This window comes from Zingiber officinale, chromosome 3B, assembly GCF_018446385.1.
Source record: "Zingiber officinale cultivar Zhangliang chromosome 3B, Zo_v1.1, whole genome shotgun sequence".
Taxonomy (NCBI): domain Eukaryota; kingdom Viridiplantae; phylum Streptophyta; class Magnoliopsida; order Zingiberales; family Zingiberaceae; genus Zingiber; species Zingiber officinale.
This window is the reverse complement of record NC_055991.1, coordinates 97,725,382-97,750,858: the sequence shown is the minus strand read 5'-3', so window position 1 is coordinate 97,750,858 and position 25,477 is coordinate 97,725,382. Positions and strand designations below refer to the sequence as shown.

Genomic DNA, 25,477 nt, shown 5'->3' with positions numbered 1-25,477 from the left:
TAATCAAATTCAATTAATCCATTAAATAATTAATTAAACACAATTAATTAATCCAATTTAATTAATTAATTCAATTAAAAATTAATTAACAAGATTCATTTAATTAATCTAACCTATTTAATTAATCTACTTAATTAATCAAATTCAATTAATTTAACTTAATTATTTTAAATCAATTACTAATTAATCAAACTCAATAAATTAATTAATCCGACTTAATTAATTAATTGAATCTAATTAAAACTTTTAATCAAACTAAATTAATTTAATTGAAACTTTTAATAAACTTAATTAATTTAATTGAAATTTTTAATCAAAATTAATAAATTTAATTAACCAGTCAAACTAATTAATCTAATTAAATCAACTTACTTAATTAATCTAATTTATTCAACCTAGTTAATTTAATTAAAAATTAGTTAATAACTATTTAATTAATTAATATAAAATTTACTTAATTAATCAAATTAGTTAACCCTAAACTAATTAATTAACTTAAGTAATCCAAATTTGATTTAAAACCTAACTTAATTAATTAAAAATAAATTAATCTAATTTAATTAGTTCAAACTAAACTTAATAATTAATTAATCAAACAATTTAACTAATAGAATTTAATTAATTAATCGTAAACTATTTAATTAACTTAGTTAATCCAAACTTAATTTAAATCTAACTTAATTAATTAAAAATAAATTAAACTAACTTAATTAATTTAAACTAAACTTAATAATGCTACTTTAATTAATTAATCAGAATTCATTTAATTAATCAAATTTAATTAATTAATACTAAACAAAATAATTAATTAACTTATATTAAAACTGAAATTGAATTAAATTTTAATCAATTAATTTAAATTAATCTAAATCGCTAATTCAATAAATTAATTTAATTAAAATTTAATTAATCAAATTAACTTAATTAAATACAACTCAATTAATTAATTAAATTAAAACTTTATTAATCAAAATAACTTAATTAATCTAACTCAATAAATTTAATTAACTTAACCTAATTAATCTGTAGAATTAACTTAACCTAATTAATCAATTTATTTAATTTATACTAATTAACTAATTAAATGCAAATAACATCTCTGAAAGATGCACCGTGCATCATATGTATATACACGTGCATGTCGTATGGTCACTCCTGCCCACCCCTCAAAACATCACGACTCCTGTATGGCCAAGAAGTAGGACAACGACAATTGTACTATCCTCTAAATATCACTACTCTTAAGTAGTCGAGGTGCACAATTCGCTAAGTAGCTACCTCTCACTACATAGCAATGGGGTCTTTGCCTATTCGCATCTCTAGATACCACTAATAACTATACTACCGGTCAATACCACTACACTCAAGTGGCCGAGGCGGATAGTGTATATGACTGAGTGGTCGAGTGAGCACAACAAGACAAGTTGAACCCAATTCCAAGCTACCACTCCCCATGAGTAGCATAATGGACAGCAAAATGACTGACGACTAGCTCATACCATAAGGGAGCAATGGTCGTCAGCATGAAGTGCAATAATGAATATGATATAAGTAATCATGATACAGATACGGTCATCAGCAATGTAATAACTACATCATCATAGGTACATTCAGTACATGATCAATCTATCACCTAAGTCTATAGGTATGAATAAATCCAACAGGTGACTACTAACTAATAAAATACAATAAGTAGCAACACCTATAGTACACATCAGACATGTATACACCCTACATCATAGGTATAATCATCATGTTATCTCCAATAATACATATCAGACACATGTGTACACATAATAGGTATAATCAACATTATTCCTCTAATAGTACACACCAGACCCGTGTACACACATAACATTTAAATGGACAGTTAACATGATAACTCCTATAGTACATACCAAACATGTGTACACTCAATATCATATGTATAATCTGCATCTTAACTCAATTAACATGGTATCTTTAATAGTACATACCAAACATGTGTATACTCAACATCATATGCATAATCATCATGTTAACTCAATCAACATAGTATCTCTTATGGTACATGCTCTACATATGTATATTATATAGAGTATAGATATCCAAAGTCAAGACTGTATAAGAAATAAATAGATCATCTCTAAGATCATGCATGCAAGTATTAAACATGGATAAATACGAGTAGATTTAAGGTAAAGCAACATAATCCATCAATTAAAAATCATGCAGGTTGAGATTTTTACCTTGTTCGATCGATCGAACATCGAAATTAGTCGACCAAACCCTAGAGATCAGATCGACTCACGGTGAAGGTTTGACCAAGGGATCGGTCGATTGAACCTCAGGTTCAATCGATAGAATAGTGGATAGACTACAGGCTGATCGAATAGGGTTGATCAGACCAGATAAGCAGAGGACTGTCGAAGGTTCGGTAGATCGAACGGCTGGATCAGTCAACTGAACAAAGACTTTTATCTGAAGCAGCAGCATCTGGACCGAAAGCTAGGAAGATTCAGAAGGATTAGTCGACCAATCAGGGAGGATCGGTCAACCGATCAACGTTGAGTCAAACAGTGATCCCGAGATTAGTGGATCTGGATCATGTTCAACTCGGCTATAAAAAGAGGGTTCGACCAGCTGCCTCAGATACATCATTTTCCAGAACAACTTTCGCTCCGCACCACTCTAGAATGATTCAACAATGCCCAAACATTGCTATGACAATCGATCACCAACTACAAATTCTCTTATTGTCAATAAACTTTGTTTTTATTACAATACTTGTTCTTGTTACTTTTGTACTCCATTTGTAAAGATTTTTCAAACATATAGTGATTGTCCAACAAAAGTGATCAACGATCGCGGGCCTTGGAGTAGGAGTCATCACAGCCTCTGAACTAAGTAAAATTTGATTGTGTTAGCTTGGTTTCTTTTTCCTTCTTTCTATATTTCTATTGCATGAACTCTTACGCAAACATTTTCAAAAATGTGTGAAAAATCTACAAGCGCTATTCACTCTCTTCTCCCTCAAGCGCAACGATCCTACATTATGTACTTGTAGGGAATATATTCAAATTATCAATATGAACTTGTGAAGGTGATACCGGAGTGCTGACCCCAATTTCAATGGTATTAAATAAAAAAAATTAACACTAGAAAGTTCGATTAAAGGGATATCTCCTATCACATGAGGGACCTCCGATCATGCAGTTTAGATTACACAAGTTACTTCCTAATATTAAATTGGTAAAATCTCATTAACTTCTAACTAGTAATCCCCTTGTAGTGAATTGGCCTCCTTTCAAGAGGATCACTTTAGAAAGTCTGCTTAAAGGATACCTCTATCATAGGGATCCACTATCATACAATGTAGAGTTTCTCCTCTACAAGGTGACCAATCCATCATCATCCATCACATTTACACATACATTTATTTAAATAAGAACAAGGCATAAACATATCATAGAATAAGGAAATGACCAAATACATAGTTCACACATCAACATCACATCATAGTTACTTCCTACATCCATAACAAATGAAATACACCCCAGCGACAAAGAAAATAGCAATCCACAACTCAATACATGAAATAGATAGAAAAGAGTACTTATAAATGTGATGTCAACGTCTTTAAATGGATTCCTCGCTTCGATAGTCGATGGGTCATCTTGATGGAATAAGATGGCTGCTCTAGGATTTCCCCTAGGAGGAAAACCCTCTCCAAGGAAGGGCCAGAGCCCCCTAGTTCAAGATGGTCCAAACAAGGGTTTCCTTGACCCTTTTATTCCTTCCCCAAACTGTCATGATCTACCAGAATTATAGGGCTCAACTAAAATAGGTTTTTCACCATACCCGATTTTCTTGGATTAGAATTTGAACCGAACGTATAGATCTTGAAATTATCTACATTTTAATAGGCCACATGGTCCGTGTCTCAAATAAAGCCAAAAGTTATAGTCGTTCAAAGTTTGGTCTACAGTTTTCCATATATACCAGATTTATAGGACTCCGCTAAAATGAATTTTTTTGTCCCTTGGACCTAGTTTTCTCAGTTTACACTCTGAACCAAACTTATAGGTCTTAAAATTATCTGTGTTTGGATAGGTTGAATGCCCCATGAATCAATTGAACCGAAAGTTATGATAATTTGAAGTTTGGTTTATAGTTTGGATGAAGGCTGACAAGGCCATTACTAAAAGGCACAGCCAGGCCATGATTCACTCGTGAAAAGCTATAGTTTTGATAAGGACATGCCTAAAAGCATGGTCGATATATTCTAAAGGCTCTAAATTCTATTTTAGCTCTATTTTTTGCAAAATTTCATCCATAAGAACATGCACATGTCAAGGAACACGGCTAGAGCGTCTTCCTTGATTAAAACTCCAATTTGATAGTCTTTTGAAAGGCAAGAGAATGCTCCTTCCTCTAAATTCATGTTCTAAGGCTTTTTGTTCTATTTTACTCTAAAAATACGTTATATCAATGAAAACTATTGGAACAATTGGTGTATCCTTAGATTTTGATATTTAGGCAAAGGGTTAAGTTAGGGTTTGCATCTGTATTTGATATGCGCTATTGAGTGTGGAGGTGACAGGTGCAAAGGAAAGTCCAAGTGTGATCTTGGCAAAGGTAAAGTCCAAGCATGGAAGTCTTGTGTAAGTCCAAGCTTGAGTCTTGGTCATGTAAGTCCAAGTGTGACTTGGCAAAGGAAGACAAGAAGACAAGATAACAAGAACAAGGCTGAAGGAAGTTCTTGAAGGCAAGGCATGAAGAATGAGGAAGCATCCAAGGGACGCAAGGCTGATGAAGGAGGTTAGAAGGCAAGGTCAAGGTTGTGCAAGCAAGGATGAGTGCATGAGTGATTGTACTCGAGGGTAAAACCCTAAGTTAAGGTTCATTAATCGACTGGTAGTTAAGAACCAGCAAACCTAGAATGAAATTCCAGGGTTTTTGGTTCTAGGGTTACCAATCGACTGGCAAAGTTACCAGTCAACTAGTCTAGTCCAGTCAACTGGATAGTCGACTGAGAGCGAACAGAATATTTTTGTTTGCTCAGCTCATGAAGACCAGTCGAGTGATCTATGGTGAGCAGTCATCTAGAATCAAGTCGTTAGGTTGTAACGGTCAAATTCCACAGAGACCAGTAGACTAGTAAGCATGGCAGTCGACTAGTGGCGAAAATACAACTTGAGTGTTTTCTCTCAAGCTCTATATAATGGAACTCGGATTGGTTAGCTTTGGTGACAAAATTAGAGGTGATTAACCCCTAATAGAGTCTCCAAAGCTCAGAGCAATCCAAGAGTTCTTGATCAAGTTTGTGGTGAAGTTCCTCCTCCGACAAGGAGGATTGAGTTAGCTAAAGTTCCGGAGACTAATCCACCGACGAATTGAGGGATCATTCATCTTACGAATAGCCGTAGAGTAGGAGCATCATTTCCGAACTATGTAAAGAAACATGTTAGGATTTGTTTTCTTTCTTCTTATCTCTAGCGTTAGCTTTCATATTTTATTGGTTGTATTTCCACTACGCTAACAAGTATAGGAAAGTGAATAAAGTTAGTAACTATCTATTCACCCCCCCCCCTACCCCCTCCCCCCCCCCTCCTAGCCAGTGATCAAGGTTCCAACAAAAAATAAGCAAAGAGTAGTTCTTCAAATTAAAAGAGTAAAAGTAATGAAATCACATAGAAATAGGGTGTGCGAATGCAAATCATGCTCATGAAATGTAAAAAAAAGATATATGCTAAACAATACTTAAAAATAGGTATAATCTACACACATCACCACATCAATGTGGATAAGTTGCATCGAGATTGGATCAGATTATATTGACTCTGAATAGAGGCACCTCAAAGGGGATTGAGGTGCCTAGATCAAGCTATATAGGCAGCGTTGACCAGCAACCTTCAAACATCACTTTCTACGCACAAACAACTTTCATGCTACTTTGAAATTCCACTACAATGCCGATATGTTGCCCTGATGAGCACGCTTAAGCTTCTACTTTAAGTTGTTGGTATACTTAGTTTATTTAATTGTATTTTAAATTTAGTATCTTTTGTAAACTTTTGTGCTATTAGTTAATTGTCCAATGAAAACACTCAGCGAGTGCAGGCGTTGGACAGCCAGTCGTCGGGATATGAACAAAGTAAAAAAGAAATTATCTTAGCATTGTTTATGTTCTATCTTATTTTCGTTGTGTTATCTCTTTAGTTTTCTGAAAAGCGAAAAAAGGCAATAGTATTCCCCCCCTCAAAAAAAAAAAAAATCTAGTACTTCTTTTGATCCTACAATAGTTTGGTTTCTACTAAACTAATTTCCTCTTGAATATGATATTTTTCAAATTAACTATAACATTATTAAGGAAAATGGAATGTTAATGAATTGACAATAAGCTTATTCAAGAGAGAATAGACTTGAAAATTTGAGAAGTGATTCCATCAACCTCGTTATTGAAGGAGTTAGTAAATAATGAAAGCAAACGTCAAAAACTTTAAGAAAAAAAAGGCTTGTTAATGCTTCTCGAGCTAATAAAAAAAAGAACACAATGATAACAAATGTCATTTACATAAGAAAGAATGACACTATTAAAAGAATTGACCTAAACTCAAGATTTAGTTAAAAAAAAAAAAAGGGTATATTCAATACTTATATTTGTTTTGAACGAAACTTAATTGTTACTCCTCACAATACTTGGTACCTTCATTTTAGTGTCGCTACTCATATATCCAATACAATGTGAGGATCTTTACAACTCAAGTCACAAACCAAACTAAAAATTTATGGAAAATTGTTTGAAGGCTCCATTTAAAGGCATCGAAACTTGTCGTTTGGTCTTAATAGTTGACATTTAAATCTATTAGAGACTTTTTATGTACCTTGAACCTTATTTCCCTTTCAAAACCTAATATTTATGGTTTTGATTTTGATTTTGATTTTGGAAATGGTTATTTCAGTTTATATATTCTAGACTTATTGGTTATGGAGTATGTGGAAACTTAATGATTAATTTGTTGATTTCTTATTGTGTACCAAAATATTAGAATTAAGCATAATGTGCTTAATAAAAATACAACTTACTTGTGGCGTAAGTGTTTGGGTTACATATAAAAAAACTAAAAAGATTGGTGAATAATAAAATTCTACACAATGTAGATTTTATTGATCTTGTAGCTCCAATCAAGTTGGTCAACCAGCAATGTAACAAGGAGATAAAGTTTGAACTGCATAGCTTATCCGGTTTAATCAATCCGAACGTGCAAAGTGGTCAATTAGATGATGCAATTGGCGGCCAAACCAAATGAAGCAACAGATGTGGTAGCTGGCTTAATCAACTAACCCTATGTTTGAGAGCAGGTGAGGGAAGGGGAAATAAAGGGGATAAAATTTTTTAACCTTGTTTGGGGGGGGTGGGGGGGTAAGCTAAAGAAAGAAAAAGTAAGGAAGGGTAAGCTTTAACCTTTCTTACCTATAAAATAGAAGATTTGCTTACACCCCATATTGGGGTGTAAGGAAGGGTAAGGAGAATTAAGAAGACTTTTATTCCAATTTTATCCTTATTTTTAATATTAATTTTCAAGTGTTATTTTAGGTTTCTTTTATTCCTCTTGTTGCACCATTGCTTCATCTTCCTCGTTCCACCGCCCAACTAGGCAACTACACAACTTCTTGCACTCCACGACATTGATGTCGGCGCCGGCCCTTGCGGCATATCTCTCCAAAGGCAGGTAACCCTAATCTTTTCTTCTTCTTCTTCTTCTTCTACTTCTACTTCTATTATCTACTGTGTAGCACTTTTTGCTTTTTTGCTTCTTCTTATTTTCACTGGTGGTCAATGCTCGATGATATAAGTTCACATTGTTATCATGTCATATAGTCATGAAATTTGCTTACAAATTATACATACAAAAACTTTAACATGAAAATTTTTATCAATTTTGATGTTGATGTATCAAACCTAATCCAAAAAGTCAAATTTTGAAAGATTCACATTTATGAAGGTATAATAGTCATGCTTAACTTTAGCAAAGAGGAACGTCAGAAACACATTATAAATTTCAAAGTAATTTGAATGTTTTTGAGGAAGTGGACCTACCTCTAAAATCTTAATCAAATAAGAAGAAGATACATAGATTTGGTATACAATACAGTTTAACAAGGGATCTTAACATACAAATGTAACAAAGTAGTAGAAGAGGGGGTGACAGGAGGTAGTAATAAACATCAAAACAAGCAACAGAATCTAAAATAAGGAACAGTGAGAGTCCCACATTAATAGAACATAGTATGTTCTAAAAAATATCTAGTTTATCTAAAGCCTGATTCTAGCAACACAATCAAGAATGAGGTCATCATGTGGACTCTCAAGGAAATTGAAGTAAAGGCTAAGACATAACTTCAAACTTGTTGGATTTGTTCTTCCACAAACCTCAAGATGTCATCTTCCCTTCAAAATAGATCTTCAAATTTTTTATCTTAGCTTAGGCATGAGTGGTTATTGAATCTTTGCGCACTAAACTTAATACGACATCAGTAAACATAAATTCTTTATCTTTAAATTTCATATGTTAAACTGAGTTATGAAACTATTGATCCAACAATCAAGCAAAGGTAATATGTGTGCTTATTCTATCTATTTTGTATGTGTGCTTATATTGATGTGTTTTTGAGGTAAGACTAAAGTTGTCATGGTTTAAATCATAGATATTACCTATTTATAATTTATTTATTTTTTTCATTTATTTGATTGTAGATGGGTGATGAAAATAGTAAACGTAATGATTTCATTAAGTTGCATCGTATGCATCAACTCACATCGGCATAGGTTGTTTGTTTAGTTACAACTTGGTATGCACAAAATAGGCACAAACAAAATAGTCAAATTCCTCATGTTGTACAGTTAGAAGGAGAACGTGTATGAAATGAATTAATGACAAAAGTACTAACTAATGATCAATATCGTAATATACATTTGTGGAATTGTGTAATCTTTCAGTCAAAGAAGGTGGTTTATGATCTACAACAAGAATCACTTGGAAGAACAAGTAGCAAAATCACTCTATTTGCTAGGTCACAATGTTACAAATTGTGCAATTGGCTTCTTTTTCTATCGATTAGGAGAAATAGTGAGTCATCATTTCCATAATGTTTTAAAAGCTATAATGGAATTAGAAGATAAATTTCTCAATCAACTGGATGGGTCATAAATTCCTTCGGGAATCTTTAATAACAATAGATTCTACCCATTTTTTAAGGTAAAAATATTTTTCTTATTTTTTGACTAGTACAGCTGCATATCTATATATTCAAAATCATTAATAATTTAGATATGGTATATCAGGATTGTGTTGGAGCAATAGATGGAACACATATTCGTGTTAAAATTTCTCCCATTGATGCCCCAAAGTTTCGTGGTGGAAAGGATTTTCCAACTCAAAATGTTTTAGCAATATGCACATTTGATTTGAAATTCACTAATGTCTTAGTCGGGTGGGAAGGAACAACATCCGACTCGAGAATAATAAAAAATACATTAACCAGACAAGATTGTCTTAAAATTTCATAAAGTAAATTAAATGACATATATTGTGATTATACTTTTCATACTTTTATAATTTAATAACACATAATTTTTTTGTTAGGAAATACTATCTTGTTGATGCTGGATTCATGTTAAAAAACAGTCTTATTACACCATCGAGGAGAACATTATCATTTGAAAGAATATAGTCATAATCCACCATGAAATGCTCGGGAGTTATTTAATCTTCGACATTCTTCTTTGTGCAATGCAATTGAAAGAGCTTTTGGAGTCATTAAGAAAAGATTTGCTATCATAAGAAGTTCAATGGAACCATATTATGGAATTAAAACACAAAAATAAATTATTCTCTGTTATTGTATTTTACACAATTACTCGATTAATGTTGATCTAGATGAGGGTTTGCTTGCTGAGGTTGATATTGAACTTAATAATAATAGTGAACATCAAAAGAAAAATCATAGTAATAGAGATGACAGTGACGATGCAAGAAGGGGAGAATTGCTTAGGGATTCCATAGCTATGACTATGTGGTTAAATTATAATATGTGATATTTATGTTTATTTGTTTATCTAGTGGTTTTGGTTAAATTCTCTTGTAATTGGATGACTATGAATGTTGACATTTTAATTTACTATGTTACTTGAATTTTATATCAAATAGCTACTTGTATGATTGTGTGTTCGATTATTAATATATTTTTGTTTTTAACGATGCGAAAAAAGGACTTACAAAATGCTAGTGCAAGCAAGGTCAATAATCAGTGTGTCTGAAATAAAGTAATGGATGATGCTCTTATTGTATTTGAATCAGCATAATATAAGTAATAGGATTGGTGGAACCTTTACTACACATGTATTGAAAATATTGTGAATGAATTGAAAGCAAAACTTTTTGACAAACTTATCGATAAGGACAGGATTCAAAATCACATGAAACATATTAAAAGATACTGGTTTTCATGTTATGATATATTCAAGAATGGTATAAGTGGCTTTGGATGGGATCCCATCACAGAATTCTCCATTGTTAAACCTGAAGTTTGGCAACAACTAATTGAGGTGTGTTTCATAATATGCATTTAAAAATTATATTTGATTTTCTTCTGTGATACTATCTATATCTGAATGTTTAATGCAATTATATTGTAACTTGTAGATAAAACCAGTAGCTGCTGAATGGAAGACCAAGCCTTCGAATTTATGAGAAGTTAGTTCAATTATATGAAATAGATAGAGCTACAGGACAATATGTCGAAACTGTTAGGATCGTTCGTACTCGGCTAGAGAGGGGGGTGTGAATAGCTGACCCCAAATCGTCGTTTCTTTCTACAAAACGTGTTAGCGCAGCGGAAAATACAAAGAAACGAAAGAGAAGAAAACCAAACCTTAACACAAGGATGTAACGAGGTTCGGAGATTAGGGCTCCTACTCCTCGGCGTGTCCGTAAGGTGGACGAGTCCAGTCAATCCGTCGGTGGATGAGTCCCCAGAGAACCGGCTAATACAATATACTCCTTGTGGATGGAGAAACCTCGCCACAAACGTTTGCAACAGCAAACAAAGAGTACAAGAACAGTAAGAAAAGCAATACAATATGAATACAATAGCACTCTACCAATTGCTTGCTTTCTTGTCGACTGGAGGTGAAGCAGCAACTTCACAACCCAAACGCAGCAGCTGATCGACAACTGGAAGCTCACGCGAAGCTTCGGAGGCGAGCTCAATCAAATCTCTGTTGAAGCAGAAGCTTCAGCAGCAGAAGAACAGAAGTTCTAGAAGGAAAGAAGAAGAAGATCTGTTTATGCAGCAGCAGTCCTCGACCCCTTTATACCTGCGAAGAAGACAGCGAAGAAACTAGCCGTTGCAACGGCTAGGACCTGGACCGATCAGGCTTCAGCCTGATCGGTCTGGGGCTTTCCTGATCGGTCGTGGGGACCGATCAGGCCCTGTGCTGATCGGTCCCCAGACCGATCAGAAGACTTCACAGAGAGTTGCCCAACTCTCTGTGTGGAATCTGATCGGTCCCCGGACCGATCCCACCTCCCTGATCGGTCCCGGGGACCGATCAGGCTTCATGCTGATCGGTCCCCAGACCGATCAGTAAGCCCACAGAACGCCTTCTGTTTGTTATCTGATCGGTCACCGGACCGATCAGATACACAAACGTATCACTGGATCGGTCTGCAGACCGATCCAGAGCTTGGTTTTTGCCCAAACCAAGTCCCAAACCTTCCAAACCAATATCCGGTCAACCTTGACCTATTGGTACTGTTGGTTGCTACTCGGAAAGCCTAGAGGTTCCATTGTACAAAAATTTTGTACAAAGGTCTGAACCTTTTCCTAGCTACCATGTGTTCTTTTAAATTAAATTTTGGATCGCCTGCGGAACTTAACACGTTTGATCCAAAACTTAATCTATTTGTTCTTTTAGGTTTTGACTTGGATCTCCTGCGGAACTTAACACGTTCGACCCAAATCACCTTAAGTTATTAATTCCATTAAATATTAATTTCCATAATTGGTTCCCAGTACTGACGTGGCGAGGCACATGGCCTTCTTGGATATGGGAGCAACCACCACCGACTAGACAAAACCTTTTATAGAAATCTAATATTTAATTTCCTAAAATAACTTTAGGTTAACCGAAAAGAACAATCAAATCACAAGGAAAAATAAAACAAAATAACACAACTTCGAAAAACATATTCGAAATACTAGAATCGTAAGCCTCTTGTATTTGGTATTATTTCCAAAAATAACTAGTATGATGCGGAAAGAAAAATACTAGTTATACCTTTTAGAAAGACCTCTTGATCTTCTACAGTATTCCTCTTCTAACCTCGGACGTTGTGTGGGCAACGATCTTCCGAGATGAGAATCCACCAAAGCACCTTCTCCTTTCTTCAAGTTTCGGCCAAGCACAAATCTTCCAAAAGATGAAGATCTTTTCCACCAACCAAGCTCCAAGGGATACAAGCTTTCTCTCCTTCTTCTTCTTCTTCTCCAAGTAGTATCCGCCACCACAAGAGCTCCAAGCAAATAGAAGGTTCGGCCACCACCAAGAGGAAGAGAGGTTGGCGGCCACAACACCAAGGAAAAGAGGAGAGAAATAATAGAGGTTGTTCACCATGAAGCCTTCTCTACCCCTCTTTATAATCCTTGGTCTTGGCGAATAAGGAAAATTTAATAAAATTTCCTTAATTCTTTTCCATTGAAAAGGAAAAATTATTTAATTAAAACAATTTTCTTTCTCAATTCTATTTGGTCGGCCACAAAGTTACAAACAAGGAGAGTTTTAATTAATTAAAACTTCCTAATTTGTCTCGAAATTTATAAAATTTCTCCAATAATTTAATCCTTCATGATTGGTTTAAAAAGGAAATTTAATAAATTAAAATCTTTCTTTTAAACATGTGGATAAAAGAAAGTTATCTCTAAAATTAAAATCTCTTTTAATCTACAAATAAGGAAAGATATCAAATCTTTTCTCAATCTTTTGTAGAAACTAATAAAAGAGAATTATTAATTTTAAACTTTCTTTAAATCATGAACATGGTTAAAAGGAAAGTTTTCTTAAAATTTAAAATCCTCCTTTAATCAACAAATAAGGAAAGATTTCAAATTTTAAACTCTCTTTAAACATGTAGATGATTTACAAATAAGTAAAATTTTACCAAAATTAAAACCATCCTTTTAAACTACAAATAAGGAAAGAGATTAATCTCTTCTCTTAATCTTTGTAGAAAGCTATAAAAGAAAATTTTTAATTTTAAACTCTCTTTAAAATCATGATATCCGCATAAGAAATAATTTTAATAAAATCCTTTTAAATATTCTAGTGGTGGCCACCAAAGCTTGGGACCCAAGCTTTGGCCACCACCTACATGACTCATCCACTTGATCTTGGCGGCCCTAGCTTGGGTTCCAAGCTAGCTTGGCCGGCCCCATTGATGGGTAAGAAGGTGGGTATCGGTGGGTATAAATCTCTATATACTAGAGGCTACGATAGGGACCGAGAGGAGGAATTGGTTTTGGTCTCCGATGAAATTAAGCATCCCGTGTTCGCCCTGAACACACAATTTAATTTCATCAATAATAATTCATTCCACTAAAGAACTATTATTGAACTACCGCACCAATCCCAAATTACATTTTGGGCTCCTTCTTATTATGAGCGTGTTAGTCTCCCTGTGTTTAAGATATCGAATGTCCACTAATTAAGTGAGTTAACGACAACTCATTTAATTAATATCTAAGTCCAAGAGTAGTACCACTCAACCTTATTATCATGTCGGACTAAGTCCACTGCAGGGTTTAACATGACAATCCTTATGAGCTCCTCTTGAGGACATTATCAACCTAGTATCTCTAGGACACGGCCTTCTATAATCAACAACACACACTATAAGTGATACTATTTCCCAACTTATCGGGTTTATTGATTTATCGAACTAAATCTCACCCATTGATAAATTAAAGAAATAAATATCAAATATATGTGCTTGTTATTATATTAGGATTAAGAGCACACACTTCCATAATAACTGAGGTCTTTATTCTTTTATAAAGTCAGTATAAAAGGAACGACCTCAAATGGTCCTACTCAATACACTCTAAGTGTACTAGTGTAATCATATAATTAAGATAAACTAATACCTAATTACACTACGACCTTCCAATGGTTTGTTCCTTTCCATCTTGGTCGTGAGCTACTGTTTATAATTTATAAGGAACCGATAACATGATCTTCTGTATGTGACACCACACACCATGTTATCTACAATATAAATTAATTGAGCAACTACATTTATCATAAATGTAGACATTTGACCAATGCGATTCTTATTTCTAGATTAATGTTTATACCAAAAGCTAGGCTTTTAGTATACACTCTAACAGGTACTTCATCCCTAGCATCTGGTCACTCCCTTGACCTGCTAGAATTCCCCGCCAAGTGTCCGGTCAATCCCTTTGACCTACTTGGACTTTCCTCAACACCAGATGTTCGATCATCCCTGATCCATCTGGATTTTCCCTTGTCTGGCTTCACTCACCCGGACTTTCACCTGGCTTCACTCACCAGGATTTCCACACTGCCTAACATCCCAGTTAGGACTTTCTCACTGCCTGACTTCACTCACCAGGACTTTCCAACTGCCTGGCTTCACTCACCAGGACTTTTCACACTGCCTAACATCCCAGTTAGGACTTTCCCACTGCCTGGCTTCACTCACCAGGACTTTCCAACTGCCTAACATCCCAGTTAGGACTTTCCCTCGTGCCAAGCTCCCTGCTTGGACTTTTCCCGTGCCAAGCTCCCTGCTTGGACTTCTCCAGTGCCAAGTCTCCATACTTGGACTTTTTACGTGCCAAGCTCCCTGCTTGGACTTTTCCAGTGCCAAGTCTCCATACTTGGACTTTTCAGGTCAACCAGGTCAACCTTGACCTAGGGTTGCACCAATAATCTCCCAACCATCTATTCTTGTCTCACATCAAGAATAGAACTCTCTCACGAGTGTCAAACATCAACATGCAACTCAACTAGGTCAACCTTGACCTAAGGTTGCACCGACAATCTTCCCAAGTCAAACATCAAAATACAACTCGAGTCAAGTCTACTCGAGTCGGGTCAACCAGGTCAACCTTGACCTAAGGTTGCACCAACAATCTCCCCCTTTTTGATGTTTGACAAAACCCATAATCAAGTTAAGTTAACCCGATAACCTAACTTAGGTTTTCCAACCATCTTCCAATGTCCAATGTTCTTTCCTTGAACATTCTCGGTTAACCCGATAACCTAACTTGGGTTCTCCAATAATTCTCCCCCTTTTTGACACACATCAAAAAGAATTCCAATGTTCTTCCTCGAACATTCCTTGACATTCTTCCCCTAGCTTAGGTTAACCCGATAACCTAACTTGGGTTCTCCAATTAATTCTCCAATGAACACTCTCCCTTTTTTGACACACATCAAAAAGAAAAAGGAGGGTATCAAGGTCAAGAGTTTCTTCCTAATGAAAGTCTCATACCTTTCATTGAAACTCTTAATCTCCCCCTTGACACTAAACTCAACAATCAACTTAGTGATAGTCCCATATCACTAATCCTCAAAAGTCTTAAGGAGTAAAAACTCCCCCTAAAAGTCAACTCCCCCTTGACAATTAGATAAAACTCCCCCTAAAAGTCAACTCCCCCTTGACCATTGCACCAACAATGTCTTTGTGAGTTCCAAACCTTTAGAAATCCACAAAACCCAACTTCTAGCTGAACTTTCAGACAACAGACTGAAATCAGCATTTGGCACCCCCTGATCGGTCACCAGACCGATCAGGGATTCCCTGGATCGGTCACAGTGACCGATCCAGCATCCCCTGGACCGATCAGGCAACCTCCTGATCGGTCCACAAGTCTGATATCAGATTTCTGATTTCTTCTCCCGAAATTCAGAAACCTCTAGAAAATCACAGAAAATTTCAAAAATTGTAAAATTTTGAGGATACATTCCTCATACCATACACTATTATGGAAAAATAATTTTCGATGAAAATAACTTCCATTTTCAAATCTTGATACAAAGTTCAAAAACTTTGAAATAGTTCAAAGTTAAGTCAACTTTGTATTACAATGTTCAATGATGAATGCTATCACTAAAATGGCTTCACCAAGGTTTTTCAAATCAATTTCAAAATGATTTTAAACCTTTTAATTTAGGACCATAATCTTAGGGCTAAATGTACATGACTTGTACACAAGCTTTCCCTATGATCCTCCATTTCTTGAATTAGGCTCATCTAGGTACAAGAACTATGCACCTTGATCCTAATTCATGATCCTAATATCTCACACACATCTAAAGTGTATCAAACACATCCATGGCAATTTTGATGTGAGATATGGGTTTAGGTATCTTAGACTAAGGTCTCATGCATTTTCTAAACACAAATTTGATCTCAATATCAAAATGTGTTTTTCATCCTTAAATCAATTCAATTGATTATTAATGCAAGAGATGATGACATGGCATAAAATGGTATCATAAATGAAAACATGTGTCAATGTCATGATGTCATGGCATAAAGTTTGAAACTTAAATAAACATGACATAAAAACTAGCCTAAGCATTATCATGACATTTCAAATGATAATAAAACTAAACATGATGTCATGACATGTGAGGGCAAACAATCATGGCAAGATTTAGCATACATAAGACATACCTAGATTGCCTATCTAAGTATTCTTAGTCTTAGCTAATACTTAAGCTTTAACCCTTGATCGCCCTAAAATGCCAAAATCCTAATTTTGACACTTCTTGAACTCTAGATTCATTCATGCCACCTAAAGATCAAATTTATCCTCAAATCTTGGCATGTTTCATTTTTCCTCAAGAGTCCTCTAGATTTTCCCAACTTGTGCCAATTGAAATTATCATCAACATTTTCCATGATGGCACATTTTACTCTTCCAAGGAGTAAATATTAATGATTATTCCATTTCATTTTCAAAGGTTCACAAAACCTTGAAAATGCTCCTTGAGTGTCAATTTCCTCAAAGTTGGGTTAACTACCCTTCCAATTGGAGTTGACACTCTCTAACCCATCTATGGGGTAGAGAAGATGCTCCTAGGAACCCAATACCTATTTGAGCTCATTGGGTTCACTAAATATTCACTAGGGATAACTTCCCTAGCAACCCTCCTAATGACCCTCTTAGGCTTTAAAGCCTTGGCCATTTGGGACTCATCAAGATCAACTCTATGGGTGACTCCCCTTGTGACCTTGGTGTTGGTCTTCCTAGCCCTAGGTTTTGTTCCATAGTCGAATGGAACATTATGATAGGTGGGCTTGACCATTTGGGACTTAGGTTTGTGACCCAAACCTTTCTTATCCTTGGACTTGGGTTTTTGACCCCTAGACCCTAGAGTCAAATCCTTAAGAGCCTTTTCTAGAGAGTCAAGTCTTGACCTCAAGACTTGATTTTCTTTCTCTAATACCTCAAGTTTTGATTTATCATTTTTCTTTGAGGTATTCCTAGGCATGTGTCTAGATGATTTGGGATTTCTATCTAGATTTTCCTTAGCCTTAGATGAGTTAATTCTAGGGTTAGCATTTCTAGAATTGTTCTTATCTAGGCTAGCATGCTTGGCTCCTAAGCACATGTATCGATTTCTAGTGTTAACATGCTTATCATTATTGACAATGGCAATAAGACTACTAGCATGCTTCCTACTAGAATTGCAAGAATGAGCTTTAAATGTTACCTTAGGGTTTGCCTTAGCTCCCCCTTTACATGTGTTTGGCCTCTTGTCCTTGTGAGGTTGCCTCCCCCTTGGACATTGACTCCTATAGTGTCCCCGTTGCTTGCATTGGAAGCACACCACGTGCTTCTTGCTCTTGCATGTCGGGACTCCGGCTTCCTTGACCTTTGGTGCCGGTGGAGTCTTTCTAACCCTCTTTGGACACTTACTCTTGTAGTGCCCAAACTTCCTACACTCAAAACACATTATGTGTAATTTGCTTGAAATCACAGTGTTTGAGTTACCTAGGGTTGTGGATGTAGATGAGCTTTCTTCTTCATCCCTTCCGGAGGTAGATGCCTCTTCTTGCTCCGATCTTGAACAAGAGCTCTCCTCCTCTTCTTCCTTGGATGTTGAGTAGCCCTCAACTCCCAATTCGTTTCCTCCATGATGTGAGCTACTTGGCTCACTAGGCTCCTCTTCATGGAATTTTGTCAAATTGTTCCACAATTCCTTGGCGTTGTTGTACCTATCTATCTTGCACAAAACATTATTAGGTAAGACAAATTCAATAATTTTTGTTACCTCGTCATTGATTTCGGATTGTCGGATTTGCTCTTTCGTCCACTCCTTCTTCTTGATAGGTTTTCCTTCCTCATCCATCGGAGGGGAAAACCCTTCTTGTACACAAAACCAATTTAACATATTAGTCCTAAGAAAATACATCATCCTTACCTTCCAATATGTGAAGTTGTCGTGAGACTCGTAGAAGGGTTGAATCGTGACATCTTCTCCATAGAGATCCATCTCTAGCCCGTGCTCCCCCGGGTGTTGATCCGTCGAAGAGCGGCCTTGCTCTGATACCACTTGTTAGGATCGTTCGTACTCGGCTAGAGAGGGGGGGTGTGAATAGCCGACCCCAAATCGTCGTTTCTTTCTACAAAACGTGTTAGCGCAGCGGAAAATACAAAGAAACGAAAGAGAAGAAAATCAAACCTTAACACAAGGATGTAACGAGGTTCGGATATTAGGGCTCCTACTCCTCGGCGTGTCCGTAAGGTGGACGAGTCCAGTCAATCCGTCGGTGGATGAGTCCCCGGAGAACCGGCTAATACAATATACTCCTTGTGGGTGGAGAAACCTCGCCACAAACGTTTGCAACAGCAAACAAAGAGTACAAGAACAGTAAGAAAAGCAATACAATATGAATACAATAGCACTCTACCAATTGCTTGCTTTCTTGTCGACTGGAGGTGAAGCAGCAACTTCACAACCCAAACGCAGCAGCTGGTCGACAACTGGAAGCTCACGCGAAGCTTCGGAGGCGAGCTCAATCAAAGCTCTGTTGAAGCAGAAGCTTCAGCAGCAGAAGAACAGAAGTTCTAGAAGGAAAGAAGAAGAAGATTTGTTTATGCAGCAGCAGTCCTCGACCCCTTTATACCTGCGAAGAAGACAGCGAAGAAACTAGCCGTTGCAACGCAACGGCTAGAACCCTGATCGGTCTGGGGCTTTCCTGATCGGTCGTGGGGACCGATCAGGCCCTGTGCTGATCGGTCCCCAGACCGATCAGAAGACTTCACAGAGAATTGCCCAACTCTCTGTGTGGAATCTGATCGGTCCCCGGATCGATCCCACCTCAGGTGGTAGCGTCCCTGATCGGTCCCGGGGACCGATCAAGCTTCATGCTGATCGGTCCCCAGACCAATCAGTAAGCCCACAGAACGCCTTCTGTTTGTTATCTGATCGGTCACCGGACCGATCAGATACACAAACGTATCACTGGATCGGTCTGCAGACCAATCCAGACCTTGGTTTTTGCCCAAATCAAGTCCCAAACCTTCCAAACCAATATCCGGTCAACCTTGACCTATTGGTACTTCATTCCTAGCATCTGGTCACTCCCTTGACCTGCTAGAATTCCCCGCCAAGTGTCCGGTCAATCCCTTTGACCTACTTGGACTTTCCTCAACACCAGATGTTCGATCATCCCTGATCCATCTGGATTTTCCCTTGCCTGGCTTCACTCACCCGGACTTTCACCTGGCTTCACTCACCAGGATTTCCACACTGCCTAACATCCCAGTTAGGACTTTCTCACTGCCACTGCCTGGCTTCACTCACCAGAACTTTCCACACTGCCTAACATCCCAGTTAGGACTTTCCCACTGCCTGGCTTCACTCACCAGGACTTTCCAACTGCCTAACATCCCAGTTAGGACTTTCCCTCGTGCCAAGCTCCCTGCTTGGACTTTTCCCGTGCCAAGCTCCCTGCTTGGACTTCTCCAGTGCCAAGTCTCCACACTTGGACTTTTTGCGTGCCAAGCTCCCTGCTTGGACTTTTCCAGTGCCAAGTCTCCATACTTGGACTTTTCAGGTCAACCAGGTCAATCTTGACTTAGGGTTGCACCAATAATCTCCCAACCATCTATTCTTGTCTCACATCAAGAATAGAACTCTCTCACGAGTGTCAAACATCAACATGCAACTCAACTAGGTCAACCTTGACCTAAGGTTGCACCGACAATCTTCCCAAGTCAAACATCAAAATACAACTCGAGTCAAGTCACCTCGAGTCGGGTCAACCAGGTCAACTTTGACCTAAGGTTGCACCAACAGAAACTGCATCAGAAATGCGAAAAAGAAGAGCTAGCATAGAAGTAGAAAATAATGTTGGTGGACATAATTTTGAAACCACTGATGAAGTTGAATTTATGATTTCTCAATAGGAAATCCATTTGGACAATTCATATGTAGTTAATAAGGATGCCCAAATTCCAACTCAATCATCTAATCTCAAGCTGACTCTTTTGTTGGATTATCATCAAAGAACAAACGTGCAAATAAAGGTAAAGTTGATGATGAAAATATAAGCAATGCAATTGACCATGTAGCTCAAGCCATTATGAGCTCGACACATGAAATAGTTAAGTCAAATGAACTTCCTATTCCTGAGCGTGAAGTGTGGAGTTTGTTGAATCAATTAGGCGTCGAGCAACATATAACTTCTACATGCTATTTGTTTCTTATTCAACGCCCGAAAATGTTAAGAGTTTTATTTGGATGTCCTTTTGAACATTGCAAAGACTTGTTACTTCAAATGTTGGATAGAGAAAATCTACGACATGATTAGTTTTTTTGCTTGTTATGTGAGATATAAATTTGGATGATTATATTTGGATGTTATGTATTATGCATTTGGATGCTATGTACTTGGAAGATTTTGAATGTTTGTTGAATCATTATTATGTAATGTAAGACTTGTTATTTGATTTTGGATGATTTATCTATACTTTGTGCCTTTTGTGTTTTTATGGATGTTATGTACTTTGTGCTTAGAGATGGTACAGATGTAAGCAATTCAAACATAGGAAAATAAATAAATGTCGATTTGTTCCTCAAATTTAAATTTGATTGCCCAAATATACCACTTTTACAGTCCAACAAAGTTACTATTAGTTAGAAGCAACAGAAATTAGTGCATCAATACAACAGATCTTAAACTGCCAAGGGTTTAATAATGCTGGATGATTTTAAAAATTATAAAATGACCTCTATAGTTTAAATGATATTTTAAAAAGTGAGGATAATTTGATAATTTTATATATTTAAGCTTCATTACCCTCTCTTTCCTCACAAACACGGTAACATATGTTACATTAATAAACCTTCTCTCCCTTCTAAATAAGGATAATATAAATACTTTACTTCTCCTTCCTTTCCCTTCCTTCCCTTCCCTTCTCCTTCTGTTAATAAACATTCGCTCATCCCATCCAAACAGAAGGTAAGACATAGAAAGTGGTCCGCTAGAAAAATTAAGTTAGCTGATTAAAATCTAGATTTTTTTTTTTTTTTTGCGGATAACAATCGAATCCCATGGGTTGGTCGAGTAGAAAGGACAAGTTGATCGACTAGATCATATAAATAGGTTCAAAATCAATATCAATATCATCAAAGCATACGGAAATTCTCAATCCTTAAGTCTAGAAGCACTCTATAAGTAGCACAACATTCATATCTCTCAAATAGCTCGATATTTCTATTTTAATATTCCAACGGTTGTCATATTATTATTAGTTACTTGTTATATTATTTTCTTGGCTTTAAAGTATAGTAATAATTTTTAAAGAGATGATTCAGCTAACAAATCCCAAGTTATGGATTAGGGACTTTGAGAATTTCTAAACCATTTAAAATCCATGGGTTTGGCTACTCTTTTCATTACTCTTATTTCATTTTACATTAAAGATATTTATTCAAATTAACACTAGAAAATTAAATTTCTATTTGTTATGTATCTTATTTTAGTTTAAGATGTATAGATATATATTTAAACAACTAATAAATATTCTAGTTAAGTAATATGAAATTATGACAAACACGAATATCAAATGAGAAAGAGAATGACTAAAAAAGACTTATCAATAATAAAATAAAATTTATTTAAGTATAAATGATGATATAATAAGAGATAGAGTTCAATAATTTTAAATGATCTATATAACCGACCCTATCTTATCTAATGGGATAAGATTTGATTGTTATTGTTGTATGTATCTGATTTTAAAATATTTTTTAGAAAAATAAAATTATACTAAAAGTTTTAAAAACTCTATTCTCCCTGTTAAACACTTCTACATAAAGGTCACGTCAATTAGACTATTTTAAGATTTCATTGCGTTAAGAAAACTTTAAAAGTGGATTTAAAGACCACGAAGAGAAAAACAACAAAGAGATTACCATATTATTTTCTCATTATTTTTGTTGAACTTATTTAGAAAACCTTAGAACTCTTTGTATGCCTCCTAAACTTCACTTGACAATTCTATAAGAGATTTTTTTTCACCTCTAATAATTTATCAACAACAAAAAATAAAAGATGCTAAAAGTAATCCATATAAAGAGTCAAAACTTGGACTAGGAGTTTAGAAGTTACCTAACCACTACATCGCTTGTCTCGGTGTGATACATGCAATTTTATTTCTAATGGTAACATATTTGAGTGATATTGCTAATATCCTAGAAAAAAAACTAAAAAGTAAAGTTTATTTTAAAGCATATTATTTGCCCCCACTCCAACTATCACCATAGCGTCAACACGTCCATAGGACATAGCTAATCACCACATAATAAAATTATATAATTGAACGAGGATTGATTTCCAATAAAATTTATAGAAATATCCTCTCATATTATGAGATACTTTAATTTTCTAATTTACTCCCTCTCAATAATATGGAATAAATATAAAGAAACCACCAGGGTGATAGATTTCACCTCCTGCAAAACCATCTGCACCAATACATCCAACATCACTTGTGCAACCCTGTTTTCATTATAATTCCATACGGGCTATTAGAACCCTATTGTACACCAACGATAAAAATGGCTGCAGATTGCACAATCCTAATTGTGATGAACATTTATGGCTGCCGTTGTGAACTATGCTTGAACGGGGAAAAAATATAGTACATACAGTTTGTCAACTGCCAATTGAAGAACTAACAAAGACCAGACTTCTGAGTTATTGGTTCCACCAAGTCAAAATACCATATCAGTGGTTAACAAGCTTATCGTTTCAAAATTCTGAATGAATTAATCACAGGACCTTCCAAACTATATAGTACCAAGTCTAATATACATGGACACGAGAAGTATCAATTGTAAGCAGAATGATCAACATGCTGACTATCAGCACAAGCATATGTTTCTGCTCAGTCGTTGATTAAAATCTTCACATCCCTTGATGAAGGCTCTAATAGCGAGATGTTCAGAGGCAAATGCCAAAAATGCAGAAAATACAAGGCCACCTCCAACCATCAGACCCAACCTGTGGATGGGTACGACAGATAAGCAATGATAATTAAGAAAAACGGGAAACTCTACCTCTATTCTTTATTTTCATCATTGTGACGGATTTAGCAGACAAGTCACTGCAGCAAACTTATAACAACTTAGATGTATAAACTACAAAACAGCACATTGCTAGGAATCCCAGTTGTATTGAGTAGTCAACCAAACAATAATTATTATCAAATCCATCTCTAGAAAACTATTATGTTATACTAACAAGTAATGTGTCAGATTTCATAAGGAAATCCTACGAAATGGACATTTATCAAGCTCTTATTTCCAGGAAACCAAAACTACTCAGTTATCATCTTGCAAACAGTGTGTAGTTATTATTTATTATTTCTCTAGTCAGATATGAATACTCGCTTAAGATTGCAAATTGCCAAAACTATACTACAGGACAGATTTCAAACGTTTTTCTATTAACTGTGAAGTTGAAATTGCAAAGGAACCTGCAGGTAAATCCAAAAACAAGAAAGAAAACACAACTATAGATGCTTGAATAATATCAACAAGACTGCACAAGAAGAAATTTTCGCCGTGCTAATACTAGTAAGAAAAAACACAGCAGTTTACCTTGCGAAGAGAGCAGTGATTCCGAACAGGTATGGTAATGAAGGTACAACGATAGCTAGAGATGTCATCCCTAACCAATAAAACCATGTCACTATGTCACACCTAGATACATTTCGCTGAAAGCCTGCATGTATTTTGTAGTTAGAATGGAGAACAAGGAAATGGTCATTGACATTATTCATTTTGCTCGCCAAACCTTTGTCTGAGTCGTGATCTGAAGAATCATTGCGACCATAATTAGAATGATCTGAAGTCCGCTTTCCCCATTGGTACATAAAATTTAGATAGCCTCCGAATGTTACTAAAAAGGTCATACAAGTCCACTCATACATCAAAAGTAGGCCAGTCCATGGAGTCACTTGATGGGGAATTAATATAAATGCAAACCCAAGGGAAAATGCAGTGGCCATAAAACAGACAACAACAGATATTGGACCTAAGTAACAAGGTAGCTTGGAATGTGTGCCGCTGAAGAACTGTCAAAAAACCAAACTTAGGGAAAAACAGGGGAACATATCTATTCAATTACATAGTATCCAGATGTAATATTACAATGATTTCACATAGAAGAAAATAATAATTTTTGTCAACAAGAACAGACAGTTGGAGGTAAAATCATAAGGATGTGCAAGCTCTTTGTAACACCCATAACACCACAAGGTAAATTGATCTACTTCAAGCAGACTGTCTAAATAAGTCGATTAAGCTTCTATATGCTCCTGGAATCAGGATGCTATGCTTGAATAAAGTAATTCTGCACTCTACCTCTCCATCCCTATGTTGCATTTGGTCACAAGTGAAATTAGTTTTTAAAGAACCATTTTTTTCAGTCATTACAGAAAAGGAACTAAAATATGTAGACCATATATCTTAAAAAAGAAAATATCATCCATCTCAGAAAACAAACAAAATAAATTAGAATATTTTTAAAAAATAGAAATGAAACCAGCAATTCTCTCCTACTAATCAAGTGTCTCCTAAATAGAATGTTGAAATATCTTCTAAAAGAACAACTGAGACTATCTCATTATCCCATCATTCATAAAAAGCAAGGATTTCTAATATACTCACCCCCTCAAGCTGGATTACATATGTTATCATTCCTAGCTTGCTCACTAAATCTTTGAAACTTGGTTTATGAAGACTGCATATGTCAAAATGCTAATTGTTTGCTCCCCACCAGAAAAACATGTCGTAAATGCATTCCATTATTGATTTTCCCCTTGATGAAATGGCAATCAACATCTATATGTTGTTTGCTGACATTATTTTGGTTGATAAGGC

The 25,477-nt window shown here is 35.8% G+C and overlaps 1 protein-coding gene across 1 annotated transcript in view; it reads right to left on the bottom strand.

Moving 5' to 3' along the window:
* Positions 1–23,257: 23,257 nt before the first annotated feature.
* LOC121967152 (inositol phosphorylceramide glucuronosyltransferase 1-like) overlaps positions 23,258–25,477 on the bottom strand; it is a 28,841-nt gene continuing 26,621 nt past the window's right edge. Inside the window, exons 9-11 of the mRNA XM_042517203.1 lie at positions 24,390–24,669; positions 24,194–24,317; positions 23,258–23,594 (exon numbers count right to left, since the gene is read on the bottom strand). Coding sequence (XP_042373137.1) covers positions 23,456–23,594; positions 24,194–24,317; positions 24,390–24,669 — 543 coding nt within the window. The 3' untranslated portion in view covers positions 23,258–23,455. The remainder of the gene's footprint in view (positions 23,595–24,193; positions 24,318–24,389; positions 24,670–25,477) is intronic.